The following is a 16531-nucleotide window of genomic DNA, read 5'->3' as shown; positions in this document are numbered from 1 at the left end:
AGATGAAGATGAGCTTATTGCTTAACTATAGTAAGGAAGAGCTATGTTGGTCAGGCATAGTCTCCCTGAGAAGAACAGACTGCTGCATTCTATAACTTTTTTAATGACCAAGGAAGCTGTAAATATAATCTCTGAAATGCCTTATTTGAGAATAGAGATATTAGTCTTTTAAAAGATATGCTGGTAATTACCCAACATAGAAGTGCATAAATTTACAAGACAGTAGAGGAGTCTTTACCATTTTTCACACAATTCTATTACCAGGGATTATCTACTGCATGTTAGAGTGGGACATTTCATTGAAACAAAATATATCGTTTAGTAGCAATATCATTTAGAACTTGCTAAAAGCTTTTTCATAAAATATACTTATTAGAAAACAGACAAGAATTATGCAACACCATCTCCTATCATACAACAAATTAACACAAATTTATTGGGTGGAAAATGTGAAAAGGGACAAAAAAAGGGGTAGTTTTGTACTGATATAAGAGTTCATAAAGTGATAAACTCAGGTCCAAAATCTTCAGCCCACATCAAAGACTTCACGTTCTTATGACTCTAGAAACAGGCCAGCCCCGGCTGCTGGGCTCTTGGAATCATGGAGTGTAGCTACACATAAAGAAGCTCCCTTGTCAAGGACATCACTTCCTCTGTACCTCAGAATGATACTTCTTGGGCACGGGCCTAAGATTCTGTTTTTTCTCCCATCGATGCAGAACAGATTGGTTGGACATGACATCATGTTTTACATCTTGGTCCTGTTGGAAAGAAAACACACCTAACACTGACTGTTCAGAGCTAACTGCAGCAATCTGCACCTGTTTTGCCTCTACACGTGTCATCTATTCATGAAGACAAGTGATTCTAATCTAAAAAGTTTGTGACAGGTGGAACTTTGTAAGAAAAAGAAATTAATTGGTTTCCTAGCATTAGTCTAAAGAAACTAAAGATTAAAAGAGAGAGTATCGAGATGATGAGAGAACTTCGGTAATTAGAAATCTGAGAAGCAACAAGTAGAAAATTGCTTAAGACATCCATGTCTTCATCTTACCTTTTCCTGCCACCTGTCGTCCCCAGAAGGCCTCTGCAACCGGTTTTTTGTCAGCTCAAGTTGTAGACCATCAAACCTGTGCTTAAACCAGCGATGAGCTTCTTCCAGATTAGCTGTTATCTGAACATATAAATATCACCATTAAAAGACATAAAGAAAGAGTTACAAGTTTTTTTGTGTATTAGTTGCAGAGATTTTTTACTTAGAAATTAAAAGACCCAAATTCTGACTGCTTGTTCTTCACAACCTATTTGCATAATATACTTAACATCCTATACATGCGAGTAATTTCTGAGTGAGGGGTTAAAGAATGCATGCAGACTTGCTGCTTTTCATGCATTTGTTAATGTTTCTTGGATGTGAAGTAATGTAAGAGAGGACCCAGGAGAAAATTAAGAATGAAGGTAAAAGATGGCTTTGAAAATGAAAAAAATGCACAAAAGACTCTTAAGAATGTAGTAGTTCATGGGCCAGGTGTGGTGGTTCACACCTGGAATCACAGCACTTTGGGAGGCCAAGGCTGGTGGATCACTTGAGTCCAGGAGTTTGAGACCAGCCTGGCAACATAGTGGAACCTCATCTCTACCAAAAATTAGCTGGGCACGGTGCACCACCATGCCCAGCTACTTGGCTACTTGGGAGGCTCAAGTGGGAGGATCATTTGAGCCTGGGAGGCGGAGATTGCAGTGAGCCAAGATTATGCCATGCACTCCAGCCTGGTGACAGAGTGAGACCCTGTCTTGGAAAAAAAAAAAAAAAAAGAATGATTTGAAATACCCCCCAAAAGGCTAATTTAAGTTTAGAATAGAGAAAGAAAATTCACAATTAGTTAAATAGGGTCTACTTTACTTTTTTAGTTATTGATTGATTGAACAAAGAGCATCCACTTTCAGTAGGGTCATGTCAAATAATAATGCATTAAAATCCACACACATGCTGGTCTTTCCTTATATTTAGTAGGGAGATTTGGACTTCAGGTTTAATATTTTAGCATTCTGTTATATATCATCTGTCATCTGGACACAGACTCTTAATCTAAAAATCACTTCTTCTCTACAATAGAGACTACACTTAGGAAGTTACTCGTTCTTCCCTTTTGCATTCCTGACAACTACGTTAATGAAGGATTTCACATTGACTTGGGTTGCTTCAGGGTTGTTGTGTTGAAGGAAACGTCTAAGTCTTTATGTCCGTGGGTCTGGCTCACCTGTTCTGATTCTACACTGGCTTCTTTCAGCGTATTCTCTGTTGCCTCTTTACATTTCTTCAGGTGTCTGACAGTTTCTTCCAATTCCTGAAAATGTGATACAAAGATTTTTATAAACTTCCAACATACCATAAGAAACCAAATGCTTCACTGTTATAATAAATGGGCAACTAAATATGAATATAGGATGGAGTGCCTTCTAACTTCAGGTGCTACTGACATATGAGATAAAAACTGTTATTTTCAGCTTAACCTATAGTCTGCATATCTACATATGTGGATATGATTACACATTTTGATTTTTTATTTATGGAGTCTGTTGAGGACAGTGATTAATATCTCTTTTCAGAACTGGAGAGATACTTCTCATGACAAACCCTACTGAAAGACAAGAGCTCAGTGATCTCTTGAAGTCCCTTTTCAGTGATAAGACGTTATGCTTTTTATTCATTTAGGAATACCTAAGAGTCCTGTAATAGCAACAGGTGTATCTGTGCTAGGAGAAGAAACGAGGTGTACAAAGTTCCTGAAAGGCTATGAAATTCAGTTCAGAAGTCTTACTTAGTAACTGATACTTTGCATATGTAAGCTCTAGATGTTCTTTAAAAATTGACATTACTTTTATTAAACTGAAAATGGAGAACATTTGCCATATTCAAACTACAGCCTTCTTCCTAGATACTATTATTCTAAGGACTTAGCTAAGATAAACAATTTGTAAATGTGTGTTGTCTTCTGTAGACTCTAGAAAGTCTAGGTGCAATACTACTGGGCTTTGGCACATGTCATTTGCTGACCATCTTTAAGATGAATCTTAGGAAACCTTTTACCTGGCACCGATTCTCTAGCTCCTGCCTTATTTTCCACTCTGCTTCTAGGTGCAGCTCTTGCTGTTTATTCCGCACTGAGGCATCATATTGGCTCTTAGCCAACATCTGCATCTCTTTCTGCAGGTTAGTCATTTCACACACAAATCTCTGGATACTCAAAGACTGGAAGGATACAAAGACAGAGACATCTGGTGAACACCCTCCAAGTTTGAGATTTTGCATGAAAGGTAAACACAGAGTATATGGAAATCATCTACCTGTTCATAGTTCTTTTTCTGATATTGATCCTTAATTAGCTCCATTTGCTTCAATTCTTTTTCTATTTGCTAAAAGTAATTGGAAAATAACATAAAAAGATGATCAGTGGAAAAACTGGCTTGCTCTTTTTGCCTATAGGATGACAGAAAGAATCCAATATGAGACCCAAAGTTACCAGTTCCTGCTGAGCTTTCTTTCCCATCTAGCCCACTGATCCCAAAAGAGCAAAGTCCAGTACAATCAACACGGAAGGGACAGATGGGGAGCCGGAATGTGACACTGGCAGCAAATGAGAAATCAAACATTTACACAGCAGTGACTCCACTGAAAAAGTCTCCCCAAAGACAACTGGCTATAATTCCCAGAGAATACATGGGGCTGGTAGGGTTCTAAAACCTGTCTTCCCTAGACACCATTGACTGACTACATCCTCACAGGGTATCCAGGAAGTGAGAAGAGGTTTCTCATACAACCTTCATCCTTTCTATATTCTGAGCATTATTCGCCTTAGCTGACAAGTGGAGCTTAATTTGGGTCTTTTGATTCTTTATTTTCTCCTTGTTACTTTCTAGTATTTTTTCTAGCTCTGCAAGTTTCTGTCGCAGCTCTCGGTTGGTCCGGGACACTTCCACTGATCTGAAGTTAGCTTCATCAAGGGCTTTCTTCAGCTTAAAAGACAAGGGAGAAAATTGAAACATTTTTACTTTCCATTAAGAGAAGCTTACTTAGTTTTGTCCTTATATTTTGTTATCTTTGGATCTTCTTTTAAAAAGGAGAGTTAGTGAGGCAATAATAATGTCTGATTAAGCAGATTTATGGAGCAATAGACCAAGTGGTTTTCATGATTTTTATCACTAAAGAACAAAATCTTGTTTGGAATAAAGAATGTAAATGTATATTCATCATTTGCATTTTAAGAGCATGACTTTGGAGTCAGGCATCTGTCCAAATATCAGCTTCAGTACTTACTAGCTGAGTGATCTGGGGCAATTAACTACCTTAAGCCTCAGGTTCATCATCTGAACAGTGTGTGTATAGCCTACTTCATAGAATACAAATAACAATTAAATTAAATAAGATCATATAAAGAAAGAAGTAGAGGCTGGCACACACAATTACTCTGTGATTATCATGCTATAAGCTCTTCTCTGTCACTTGCAACCTCATGTCTGAAGAAATGAAAATGAATTATATGGCTGTTTATATAAATATCTGTCAGGTACTGACTGCCATGGCATATATTTTTATAATTTTGCTTTTTGTTCTTAAGGATTTTAATAAACTTCTCTCGCGAAAAAAAAACTGCATAGTAGTTACTTAAATAATTTTACAGCGTTCACGCCTTCTAATATGCCCTTAAACCATTGCCACTTGAAAACTTTAGGAAGAGGAGGTAGTTGAGAAGGGAGAAGACAGGAAGGTGGTATTCTCTATGGATGGTAGCATTTAACACAGCAAAGAGTGAAGTCAAGGATATATGTACCTTTTCTCTCTATACTAGTTCCTTCTTTTAGATCCTAACTTTACACTACAGTCTTTTATTACTACCCAACTAACTTCCTGTTAGATATTCCAGTTACCTCAATCACAGCCTTTCTAAAACTGGATAAGCACTAACAACTATCATTTACTTTGTACTGAGTATTATGTTCAGGCACTGTGATAATTACTTTACAAATGCTTTCCAATTTAATACTCAAGACAAACTTGACTCAGGCAGTGCTCCCTGAGCCCATTGCTGCTGCCAACTTCTCACTGCTGTCACTCTCTCACTGTTCTCCACTGTCACTGATCCTTCTTCAAAGGATTTCATTTTGTACCACACCCAGCTAATTTTTGTATTTTTAGTAGAGATGGAGTTTCACCATGTTGGCCAGGCTGGTCTCAAACTTCTGACCTCAGGTAATCCACCTGCCTCAGCCTCCCAAAGTGCAGGGATTACAGGCATGAGCTGCCTCGCCTGGCCTGTTTGATGATTTTTCTATTAAAATGGGCTTTCTGACTTGTTTTCTATTTTCAACTGAACTACTTTGCTTGGCCCTAATCATCTAATACTCGAATTAACTGTTATAGTTTTCTCGAGCCTCCATGCCTCCAGTTTCTCTTCATTATCCTCTACTGTCCTCTGCTGTTACATTAACCTTCCTAAACTCATGCTTCTATCATACCACCCCCTGCTCAGAAACCCATAGTGCTCCGTTTCTACCTAAGAGTACACATCCAACATTTCTATAACTAAGGCCATCCATCAGGTGGTCCCATTTAAGCTAACACTCTCTCTCTAACATTTTCCAAAGTCTCTGCTCTAATCAAGAGAGGCTACTTTTCATCTGCTCACATGTCCTGTTCATTTTTGTAAGTAAGTGTGGCCTGTGCTGTTTCATAAGGTGTCCAGCCCTGCCATTTCTGCTAGTCTCAATCCTGTACTCTCATTAAGCTTCTCTTCCTCTATCAACCAAATGGCCTAAAATAAACTTTCTCTTACTTTGAATTCCTTCAAAGTTGTACACAGCCTCTGCTACCCAAGAAAGTTCTCTGATGTTTTCCCTATATATCTCATTTCCGGAGTGGAGATCCCAAACAAGGGTCATTTGGCACACACTAGGGCATGGACCATATCTTCTACTGTTTTCTCTGTGCCTCTCAGGAAATGGTAGATGCAGAACAGATGCCACTTAAATGAACTGAGAAGACAGATGATTTCTCTTCTGTCTATCCCTCTTGCTTATCACTCTCTGATGGAAAATCTCCCATCAAGGCACACCTTTGTCAGGCAGAGAATTATGTCAGAAACTTTTTTCTTGTGTGTTGCTTTACAGAGAGGTCTTAATTACATCTGGCCTGCTGATCAAAGGGGGATGAGAGGAGTCAAAGAACAACTGTAGCCATTCTCTGAAATCCTTGAGCTGCTTATCCTAAGAGGCATTCACCAAAAGAGAAACTTTTCTCATGACTATACCTCAGCCACTTCCCGTTGTGCCACTTTCTTTGCAGTTTCCCTCTCGGTTTGAAACTGCTTTCTTAGAGCTTCTATGCGTTCAGCATGCAATTCTGCTTCCACTTTGGACTCTTCAGTCATCCGGTCTCTGTTTTGAAGAAGAGAGGTGATAAGTCACCTTTAGAAATCATTTTAGGAGGTAAGAAAGTTTTGGAGGGGAGTGTGCAACTCTCCAAAAGGTGTGTGATTTATAAACAAGCAGCCTATCAGTAGCCTGGTGAACCTCACTAATTTGGAGCTCATTAACAGAAGAAAAAAGAAGTGAATTTACCTGTAGCATTAAAAAACATTAATTCTACATAAAGAGATCCAACCAAACGAGTAAAAAACTCACATCGAAGAAAAATATTGGAGGAAGAAGAAACACTTTAAGAGATACTTGCTTTTGTCTTTTCTCTTGCCTTTGTCTTTTCAAACAAAACATTATAGCAAAGTGATTAAGACTGGGTTTTGGAGTCAGCCTGCTGCTGCCTGGATTGTAATCTCCGCTCTAGTAAGATGATGTCTTTTTGCTAGCAGCTATTTACTACTTAAGTTTTAACTTGTAATAATATTGTTTCCTTATCTTTAAACTGAGAGCCTTAAATTAGATCAGCATTCCTAACTTGAACTCCTTGGTCAAGACCCATGATTAATCTTCTGAGGATGCTGGAATTGCCTGAAATAATATGCAAAATGTGTGTGTGTGAGGGAGTGTAGCTGAGTCCGTAGCTTCTGACTTTTAAAAGGATAAGTGACTCCAAAAAGGACTAAACGGATTTAAACAATTACTAGGCTTATTCCAGCTTTAACATTCTCTGATCTAGCTGATAATGACTTACTGTATGATTACTCTTGAGTTATTGGTTCTTTCTCAAAGGATAGGAGGAGCCTGCCCTGCCATGAAATCACCTTCATTTTCCCTCTCTCTCCTCCTGACCATCTCTTGCTCTTATTTGTATAATATATCCATGTTCTCCACGTGTCTCTAAAAGCACATCTACTAATGGATTCAGTTTCTCCACTTGGCAGCATTCAGTGGCTTGGTCTATACACAAGACTTGCAGGTGGTAACTGCAACTGTCCCTCCAGTACCCCAGGCAGGAATGTATCAATATACTTTGGTACATCACATCTAAAAAAGTTGCTGACACCTGTCCTCAAGGCACAGCATAAAGGGATGGAGATCCTGAAGTCATTGGATATAATTATGGTTATTTCTTATATTCCCACACTCCTCCCCATGCCCACACCTCAATCTGAAAAATGAGCAAAAAATTCATGGAGATATAGAAAGAGAAAACCATCATTTTTACAGTGCTGTATTTTGAAAATTATAAGAAACTTTCTAAATTGCCTTTAAATTTATTGTGATTATATCAAAATGATTAAGACTATAAGTTTTGGAGTCAGCCTGCTGCTGCCTGGATCTAATCCCAGCTCTAGTAAGATGATGTCTGACCTTGAGTATGGTACACCACCTTCCCCTGCTTGTTTCCTTATCTTCAAAATGAGAATAACAACAGTAACCACCATCATAGGGTAATAGTTTGTACTAAAGGAAATAATGCATGTGAAGTCCTTAGCATATTACCCAACATATCATGAGCACGTAACAAATGTTAGCTACTGTCATCATCATCATCTAGCTCTAAAAATTTAAATTCTAAATTTTAGATTTTTAAATTAAATTTTTTATTAACTTTAATTTTTAATTTTAAAATTTCTCTCAAGTCTCTACCTCTGCCCTGAGCCCCTACATAGCACTTCAACTTCAACTCTTACTTTCTTCTTCTTTTTACTGAGGTAAGAACATTTAACATGAGATCTACCCTCTTAACAAATTTTAAGCATACAATATACTGTTGTTCATTATAGCCCTATGTTATATAGCAGATCTCTAGAATGTATCTTGCTCTTTTTTCTTCTAAGGAAAATCGCAGACCATCTACCAATCAGCCTCCTTAACAGTCTTCTGAAGACTCACTCAGCTTCTGCTTCCCTCTAGTCCCAAAGGAAGAAATGTCCAACCTCATCTTTAAAGATAACCCTTCCGCTTATACTCTCTCTTTTCTCCAGTTCGATTGAGTTCTTTTCCATAATCTTTAATCATGGTCCAGTTCCTCCCATTCTAAAAACAGGGCAGCAGCAGAATAACTTTTCTTCATGTTATGCTCTTGAGCTGCTATCTGATCTTCTTTATCTTCACCATTGTCCTCTTTGCCTGCCTTTCCTCATCAATCACTTACTCTTTGTGATCTTCTATATCTACAGAAACTGGCCATCTGGAGGATGATTGGTAGATACGTGTTGCAAAACCCAGTGGCTTCCTCTCTGGTCTCTTTGACTCTGCAGCATCTGACTCACTTGTGTTTGACTCTGGTGATACTACATTCTACCAACTCTTTCCTTACCTCCACTAAATGCTCTTTCTCTGGATCCTTCTGTGGCCTCTGTTCACCTTCTACCTGAAATGCAGCACATCTCCAAGTTCTGACCTTGGTTCTCTCTCTATACTTTTCCCATGGCAGTCTAACCCACACCAAAGCTTTAGCGTTTATCTTTTTATTTTTTTGAGATGGAGTCTTGCTCTGTCACCCAGGCTGGAGTGCAGTGGCCTGATCTCACTGCAACCTCTGCCTCCCAGGTTCAAGCGATTCTCCTGCCTTAGCCTCCCGAGTAGCTGGGACTACAGGCATACACCACCACACCCAGGTATGTATTTTTAGTAGAGATGGGGTTTCACCATGTTGGCCAGGATGGTCTCGATCTCCTGACCTCGTGATCCGCCCACCTTGGCCTCCCAAAGTACTGGGATTACAGGTGTGAGCCACCGCACCCGGAGTTTAGCTTTTATCTTTATGGAGATGAATTCCAACTAGTAGCCTCTTCTTAGAACTAAGCCTGCATTTCTAAGTCTAAATTAAGTAACTGTACCTGAAACCCAGCAAGTTCTCCAAAACCTGCTCTGTCTTCCTAACCATGTGCACTGATAAATACAGTTCTGCATATGATTTCAGGAGGTTCAAAGATCTCAAGTAAAGAAGGTTGATTCACCTTTGATGAAAATACAAACTATTATCATAAGCAGTGGCATAAGGGTAAATCCTGAAGCAAATACTGCAAGGAGACCTCTAACTCTCACCTCATCCTTTTCCTGTAAATGACCTAACCATTTTTTTTTTCCTTTGGTTTTGCTTGTTTTAAGCAGTAGTGGCAGGGACTACATTTTATAGTCACCTAAATAATTTTCAGGCTTTGAAACAATTACTAGCTCTCTAAATCATAATTACCTAAACTGACATTGGAGAGTTTTAAATGATGCTGCCAATGACTACATAAACACAATATGCAACAGTCTTAAGGCAGTAACATTTCAGCTGAATATAAAATTTGCAGAGATCATATATCTGGAAAATACCATCTCTGCTTTAGCTTGTACCTCTTTCCTGTATCAACATGCTCACTAATTGAAAATAATAAATATCTAGGCTGAGAACAGTGGCTCATGCCTGTAATCCCAGCACTTTGGGAGGCCAGGCAGGTGGATTGTTTGAGCCCAGGAGTTTTGAGACCACCCTGGGCAACATGGAGAAACCCTATCTCTTAAAAAAAAAAAAAAAAAAAAAAAAAATTAGCCAGGTGTGGTGATGCATGCCTGTAGTTCCAGCTACTCAGGAGGCTCAGGTGGGAGAACTGCACGAGCCCAGGAAGTAGAGGCTGCAGTGAGCCATGATCACACCACTGAACTCCAGCCTGGGCAACAGGGCGAGACCCAGTCTCAGATAAATAAATAAATAAAAAGGAATAAAGATGTACGTGCATACTGCATTTCCCTTAAGTATAAATTTTCATGGGATGCTATTATTATCTAAATATTTACCTAGGTATAATTTAAGGCAAAACTTTAGTCATTTGACCTGAACTGGATAAGTCTGATCTAAGTAATCTCAGGTCAAAACTGAAAACATTTAATGGCTTAACATCTGCTTAGATGGAGTCATTCCACCCAGGCTGATGTTTTTTCTTGTCTAAATCTGCCTTTAAAGGACATATAAGCTGTTAATAGAAAAGCCTTCATAGAAACATGCGAATGTCCCTTCTAATCAATATTCTTTAAGTTTTGATTTAACCTTTGAGTAAAGCAGCAGCTAGATAGTGGATGAAGGAAGAGCTGAGAAGGAGAGTCAAATGATCATGCTCTAGCCAGCTATTACCTGCTGGTGCTCAGCTATGCCTGGTTCTTAACATGGCTCTGCTGGAAGTACTAGGGCAAAGTAGGAGAAAAGAATTTAACTGATTTATGTGAATGAGCCATTTATGGGAATGTGACTTACTCCTCCAGAGGTGCTTCCCTAATTTTACTGCAACTATAATGCTCTTACTTGAAGGTTTCCAAATTCTGTCGCTCAAGTTCTTTGCTTTCCAATTGCTCTTGAATGTGATCTAGCTTTGTTTGCAGATGATTATTTGTCTGGAGAGCTTGTTCCAGACTCATAGCAAGTTTCCTGTTGTCTTCTCTAGCTACACCTAGAGCTTTTTGTAGAGATTCAATCTGAAAGAGAGAAGCATGTTTTCGATTCCACTGTAATGGACAGATGCAAGAAGCCCATAACACTGTGTAATCACTCCTCACATTCTATCATCAAGTACCATTGAAACAATAATTAGTTGGAACCAGAAGCAAAGATTCCAGCTGCCTGGAAAATATATATATAAATATATATATATATGAATGAGAACTCATTAGAGACATTGCTCAGGAAACACTTAGAAGGCAATGGGAAGGGCATGCTCCATTGGTCACCAGAGAACTTTGGAAAACAGACCCAGCTTAATTTATCCTAATTTTTTAAATTTTAAACTAAATTACCCTTCCTGATCCTATGACCTTCTGGTCTCACTCCCTTGAAGAAAAAAACCTGTCCACTGTTTCTTATAGATTCTTACAGAAAAAAAACCTTATTTATGAAATATCCATGTGTATTTTATATATGTGCATATAGATATGTATGCATGTAAGTACATATATACCTGTGAGCACATGTGTGTGTAGGTGACTCCTTATTAATAGTGGGATCACTCCAGCTGTTTCTGACAGACTATATTTTCTAAGCCTATTAACTTCTGAAATTTTTTGTGCGTTAATAAATGAATAAAAATGTAGACCATATAAGACCATATAAGACAAAGAGTTTAGTCATTATTGTGGTACTGGTTTGCCAATAAGTGACTCATTGTAAGACAGGTCAATTTCCCATTTGTAGATATGTCACTGTCCAAAACTCAGACTTGATTGAAAAAAACACTTACCTGATAGTTTCACTTCATTTTCCCAAAAACAGTAATATCCCAATAAAACTAAAAATATCAATGTTATCATTTTTTAAAGCCTGGCTCCAACCTCACTGTTGTGCTGGTCCTCCATGACAAGCATCCTGGCCTGCCACTGGTCCACTTCAGCTTCCAGCTTCTGCACCCTCTGTTGATTGAGATCCCTAAAAATAAAAAGCACAAAAAGAGTGACTACAGAAAAGAACCATGTAGGAATGATACCATTTGGGAGTTACAGAACACTTTTCTTCTAAGAAGCTCAAATAGCATCATACTTATATATCACTAGTAAATATCACTAGTACAAAATATATTGCCTTTACAAAGATTGACTTGCTGTTGAGATTTTTGCATGTACATATAACAGCCACTTATAAATTTATTGTGAATAGTATTTTTAATACCATTCCCTTGACCTTTTAAAAATGCAAAGGCAATATACTTTCATACTATGTAAAAAAGATAAACAATATGTAATGTAAAAAAAGAAAAAAGAAAATTCACTTGTTCTCTCATAACATAGAGGCAATATGCCCTACTAAACTCAGACCATTTATTCTTTAACCTAAAAGGAAATTTTATTTAATTTTTGAAACATTCTATGAAGGAATTTACTTATAAAACATGGCTAGAAGTGGTTCTCAGAATGATTCACCTAAAATAATTATTAATCTTGAAACAGGATAGTAATAAATGGATAATTAATTCAAACTAAAGTATGTACTTAGTTTCAATTATCTTGACAGTTACTATTCTGTAGAAGCAAGGAAAGAATTAGGTTTACATGGTGCAGAAAGCAAGGGTAAAACAACAGTACAGCTAGTGAATTTCTAGGATATATAGTCTAGAAATTCCTTCACATCACTACACAATAGGGGCATTTTGAATTTTTGGAAATAATATTTATTTCTAATTCTAAATTTTCTCTAACTTAGGAATTCTTTCAACATATCATTTTACAATTTTTTTTTTTTTTGTAAAGGAAGCTACATAAAGTGACTTCATTTATTGACTTGACACTGCTCCTTAGTACAATCCAGCAATACCAATGACAGGGAAAAAAAACCACAGGTACCTTTCTTTCTTGAGGCCTGCAATCTCTGAATCCCTCCGCCCAAGCTCCATTTGTACTTTCTCCAGAGCACCTTGCATCTTACTGTGAGAAGCCAGCACATTCTCCAACATGATTGTGACTTTGCAGTTGTCTTCTTTAGCTTCTGCCAATTGTCGCTGAAAGTTTCCCACCTAACAGAAAATGAAACAACACAAAGACATTTGATCCTTTCTGGTTACTCTTCTGCTTGTGGATCTCATTACTCCCAGGAAAGAGCATGGAAAGCAGACAAGCAGACACAGTAGGATGCTAGTGGGAATAATTAAAGTATATTTTATTTTTAGGTGGTTTCTTAAGTTATTGTTGAGAAAAAGAAAAGCTGATCCCCAGATCCTATGGTGAACTCTGCAGCTTCCCAAATGTGGTCATGTTACAGCATACACATTAACCAGAGAGGCCTGACTCAGCATAACCTGCGTCCAGAGGTGGTGCCAGGCTGGCCTCTCAGCTGTCTTCTGATGGGGTCAGATGAGAATAATACATCTGAAACGCATTAGAATTATCTGAGAAAAAAAGACTGTAAGAGAAAGTGGAAGCTGCTGAAGAATGAGGTAACTCACAGCCCTCCTCAGAGAGACAAAATCCAGCACTTGCTGACAAAGAGAAGTTTGGGATGTGACCTCTATTCCCACTAAGCATACACACACTGTTAAGGAGAAAGCATCATAGAAATCTTACACCACATTAATAAAACATAACTATAAAGGTTATTATTACCAAGATCAGATGTGTTTCAAAAGAAAAAATTAGAACTTTCTCTTTTGAGTATTTAAGACAGAAAGTTAAAAAAAAACATTGGGAGTTATATACATATAATGTATTTTTAAGGGAAAAATTTTAAACTATTCTAAAATTATCTTTTCTCCAGAAAAAGAAATCCTCCCCTGATCAATCCTTATTCTTACTAATGGAAGCAAGAAAGCGAAACATATGGCTCATGAAAGATTTCATAAGTGCTTCTTCTCAGTGACAGACGGTCAGAAGGGACTGATTCCTTGCCTTCTTGTTTTCCCTGTCCTCCACAGCCTCGAGGTCTTCTTTCAACTTCTGACTCTCTTTCAGGGCCGCATTACGACACTTCACTGTTCGGGACAGCTCCTCTTTACTTCTTTCAAGAATAGATTTCACCTAAGTAGGAAAAAAGAAACAATAAATAACATTACAAATCAGTGATTAGAATAAGACATAGAAATTTAGAAGCCAAATTTTAAATGTTTAAATATATTTATTCACTACTATAAATAAAACCCATCTTTATTAGCTGCTTATTCCTTTAAAGGAAACTACAACAAAAATATCTGTGTGAATAAACATAGACAAATCTAATACATTAATCTCCATGAAAACACAAGAATAGGGAGAATAAGACTATCTATGAAGCTGAGATGTAAAATGGGAGAGAAATTATTATGAGACTAGCTTCCTTTTGAAAATATTAAAAAAAGCACAAATTGATATTATAAAAGCAAAGATGTATAAATACTAAATAGTGTATTTAGAAAGAAATACAAGAAAATTCAAGAAAACAGTGTTACAGCAGAATGAATCCTAATTAGAAGTATAGTATTAGAACCTCATATCCTTGAAACAGTTTTGGTAGAGCCACACCATCAGTTCAGATAATCATACTATTTTAAATATTACCCTTTTTAAACTTTTTACTTCATAATTTTAGGCTCACAGGATGTTGCAAAAACAGTGCAGAGTCCGATGTACCCTTCATCCTGCTTTTTTTTTTTTTTTTTGAGACTGAATTTCGCTCTGTCATCTAGGCTGGAGTACAATGGCATGATCTGGGCTCACTGCAACCTCCACCTTCCGGGATCAAGCGATTCTCCTGACTCAGCCTCCCCAAGTAGCTGGGATTACAGGTGTGCACTATCATACCAAGCTAAATTTTGTAGTTAGTAGAGAAGGGGTTTCACCATGTTTGTCAGGCTGGTCTCGAACTCCTAACCTCAGGTGATCTGCTCACCTCGGCCTCCCAAAGTGATGGGGTTACAGGCGCGAGAAACCACGCCCCGCCCCTTTATCCTGCTTCTTTTGCTGACATCTCATATCTCTGTAGTTCAACATCAAAACCAGGAAATTGACATGCATACATTATTGTTAACTTGACTAACTAGATTACATAATTTATTTATTCAATTTTTGCCATTTTTTCAACCTTCATTCATCTATGTGTGGATGCATGTGTATATGTGCATGCACACAGTTCCATGCAATTTGATCCTATTTACATATTCACATGACTGCCACTGCCACAGTCAAGACACAAAATTTCCATCACCAGAAAAGAATTCCCTTGTGCTATCTCTGTATTCACTCTTCCCTCCAAAAACTCATCCTGTCCTCTGGCAACCACTAATTTGTTCTTTTCTTTCCCATACTACACTGATGTACAGTAATTTGTTCTCTATTTCTACAGTTCTGTCAAGAATGTTACTTTAGGCTGGGCGTGGTGGCTCACCCCTGTAATCCCAGCACTTTGGGAGGCCAAGGCAGGTGGATCATGAGGTCAGAAGATGGAGACCATCCTAGCCAACGTGGTGAAACCCTGTCTCTACTATAAATACAAAAAATAAAAATAAAAATAAAAATAAAAAATAAATTAGCTGGGCGTGGTGGCGGGCGCCTGTAATTCCAGCCACTTGGGAGGATGAGGCACGAGAATCGCTTGAACCCAGGAGGCAGAGGTTGCAGTGAGCCGAGTCAAGATGGCACCACTGTACTCCAGCCTGGCGACACAGCGAGACTCTCTGTCTCAAAAAAAAAAAAAAAAAAAAAAAAAAAGAATGTTATTTTAAACATTTAATACATTTTTGAATAGGTAATATATGATTTTTCTTTTTTAACAGCTTTTCTGAGGTATGACATACAATAAGCTACACATACTTAAAGTGTACATTTTGATAAGTTTTGACATATGTATAAGACTTTGAAACAATAATTAAGATATTGAACATTTCCATCATCTCCAAAAGTTTCCTTATGCTCCTTTGTAATCTTCCCCTTCTGTCTCTCTCTATTCCCACACTTCTGGTGATTCTCACAGGTAACCACTGATCTGTTTTCTGTTACAATATATGAGTTTGTATTTTCTAGAATTTTATATGGGATTGTATGCACTCTTTTTTGAATAACTTCTTTCACTCAGTGTAATTATTTTGAGAGTTATTCAATCTGCTGCATGTATCAATAGTTCTTTCTGTTGCTTAGTATTCTATTGTAGGGACATCACAATTTAGTTATCCATTCACCTGGTGGACACTTAAGTTGTTTCCAGTTTTAAGTTATTACAAATACAGCTGTTGTGAACACCTGTGTACAAGTCTCTGTGGAGACATACTTTCATTTGTCTTTGGTGAATACTTAGTAGTGCACTGACTGGGTCATATGGTGGTAGTATGTTTCACTTTTAAAGAAATTCCCAAACTATTTTCTAAAGTGGCTGTACCAATAATAGGTGTGCGGTAGTATCTCACTGTGATTTTATTTGCATTTCCCTGATGACTGATGCTTAACCCCTTTTCAAGCACTTATTTACCAGCCACATAACTTTGCTGAAGAAACTGTTTAAATTTTTGCCTATTCTTTTTCTTAGGTTTTCTTCTTAGTATTTAAATCTTAAAAATTATTTGTAGTACCTTCTGGAAACAAGGCCTTAATCAGATATGTGATTTGCAAATAATTCCTCCCAGTCTGTAGCTTGTCTCTTCATTCCCTTAATGTTTCTGAAGAGCATAAGTTGTCAATT

At 37.6% G+C, this 16531-nt stretch overlaps 1 protein-coding gene across 6 annotated transcripts in view; it reads right to left on the bottom strand.

The window, feature by feature from the left end:
* Window positions 1-408: 408 nt before the first annotated feature.
* Window positions 409-16531, bottom strand: part of CCDC150 (coiled-coil domain containing 150) — a 92071-nt gene continuing 75948 nt past the window's right edge. For all 6 annotated transcript variants that reach the window (XM_063695061.1, XM_055379328.2, XM_063695063.1 and 3 more), the window contains 11 exons: window positions 13774-13902; window positions 12736-12905; window positions 11731-11824; window positions 10712-10881; window positions 6309-6435; window positions 3823-4017; window positions 3349-3417; window positions 3092-3253; window positions 2262-2348; window positions 1055-1174; window positions 409-761 (listed from right to left, as the gene is read on the bottom strand). In XM_063695061.1, the coding sequence (XP_063551131.1) occupies window positions 645-761; window positions 1055-1174; window positions 2262-2348; window positions 3092-3253; window positions 3349-3417; window positions 3823-4017; window positions 6309-6435; window positions 10712-10881; window positions 11731-11824; window positions 12736-12905; window positions 13774-13902 (1440 nt within the window). In that variant the 3' untranslated portion in view covers window positions 409-644. The remainder of the gene's footprint in view (window positions 762-1054; window positions 1175-2261; window positions 2349-3091; window positions 3254-3348; window positions 3418-3822; window positions 4018-6308; window positions 6436-10711; window positions 10882-11730; window positions 11825-12735; window positions 12906-13773; window positions 13903-16531) is intronic.

This window comes from Gorilla gorilla, chromosome 11 (genome assembly GCF_029281585.2).
Source record: "Gorilla gorilla gorilla isolate KB3781 chromosome 11, NHGRI_mGorGor1-v2.1_pri, whole genome shotgun sequence".
Taxonomy (NCBI): Eukaryota; Metazoa; Chordata; class Mammalia; order Primates; family Hominidae; genus Gorilla; species Gorilla gorilla.
Note: the sequence above shows the minus strand (reverse complement) of the source record. Positions and strands in the feature narration are given on the sequence as shown.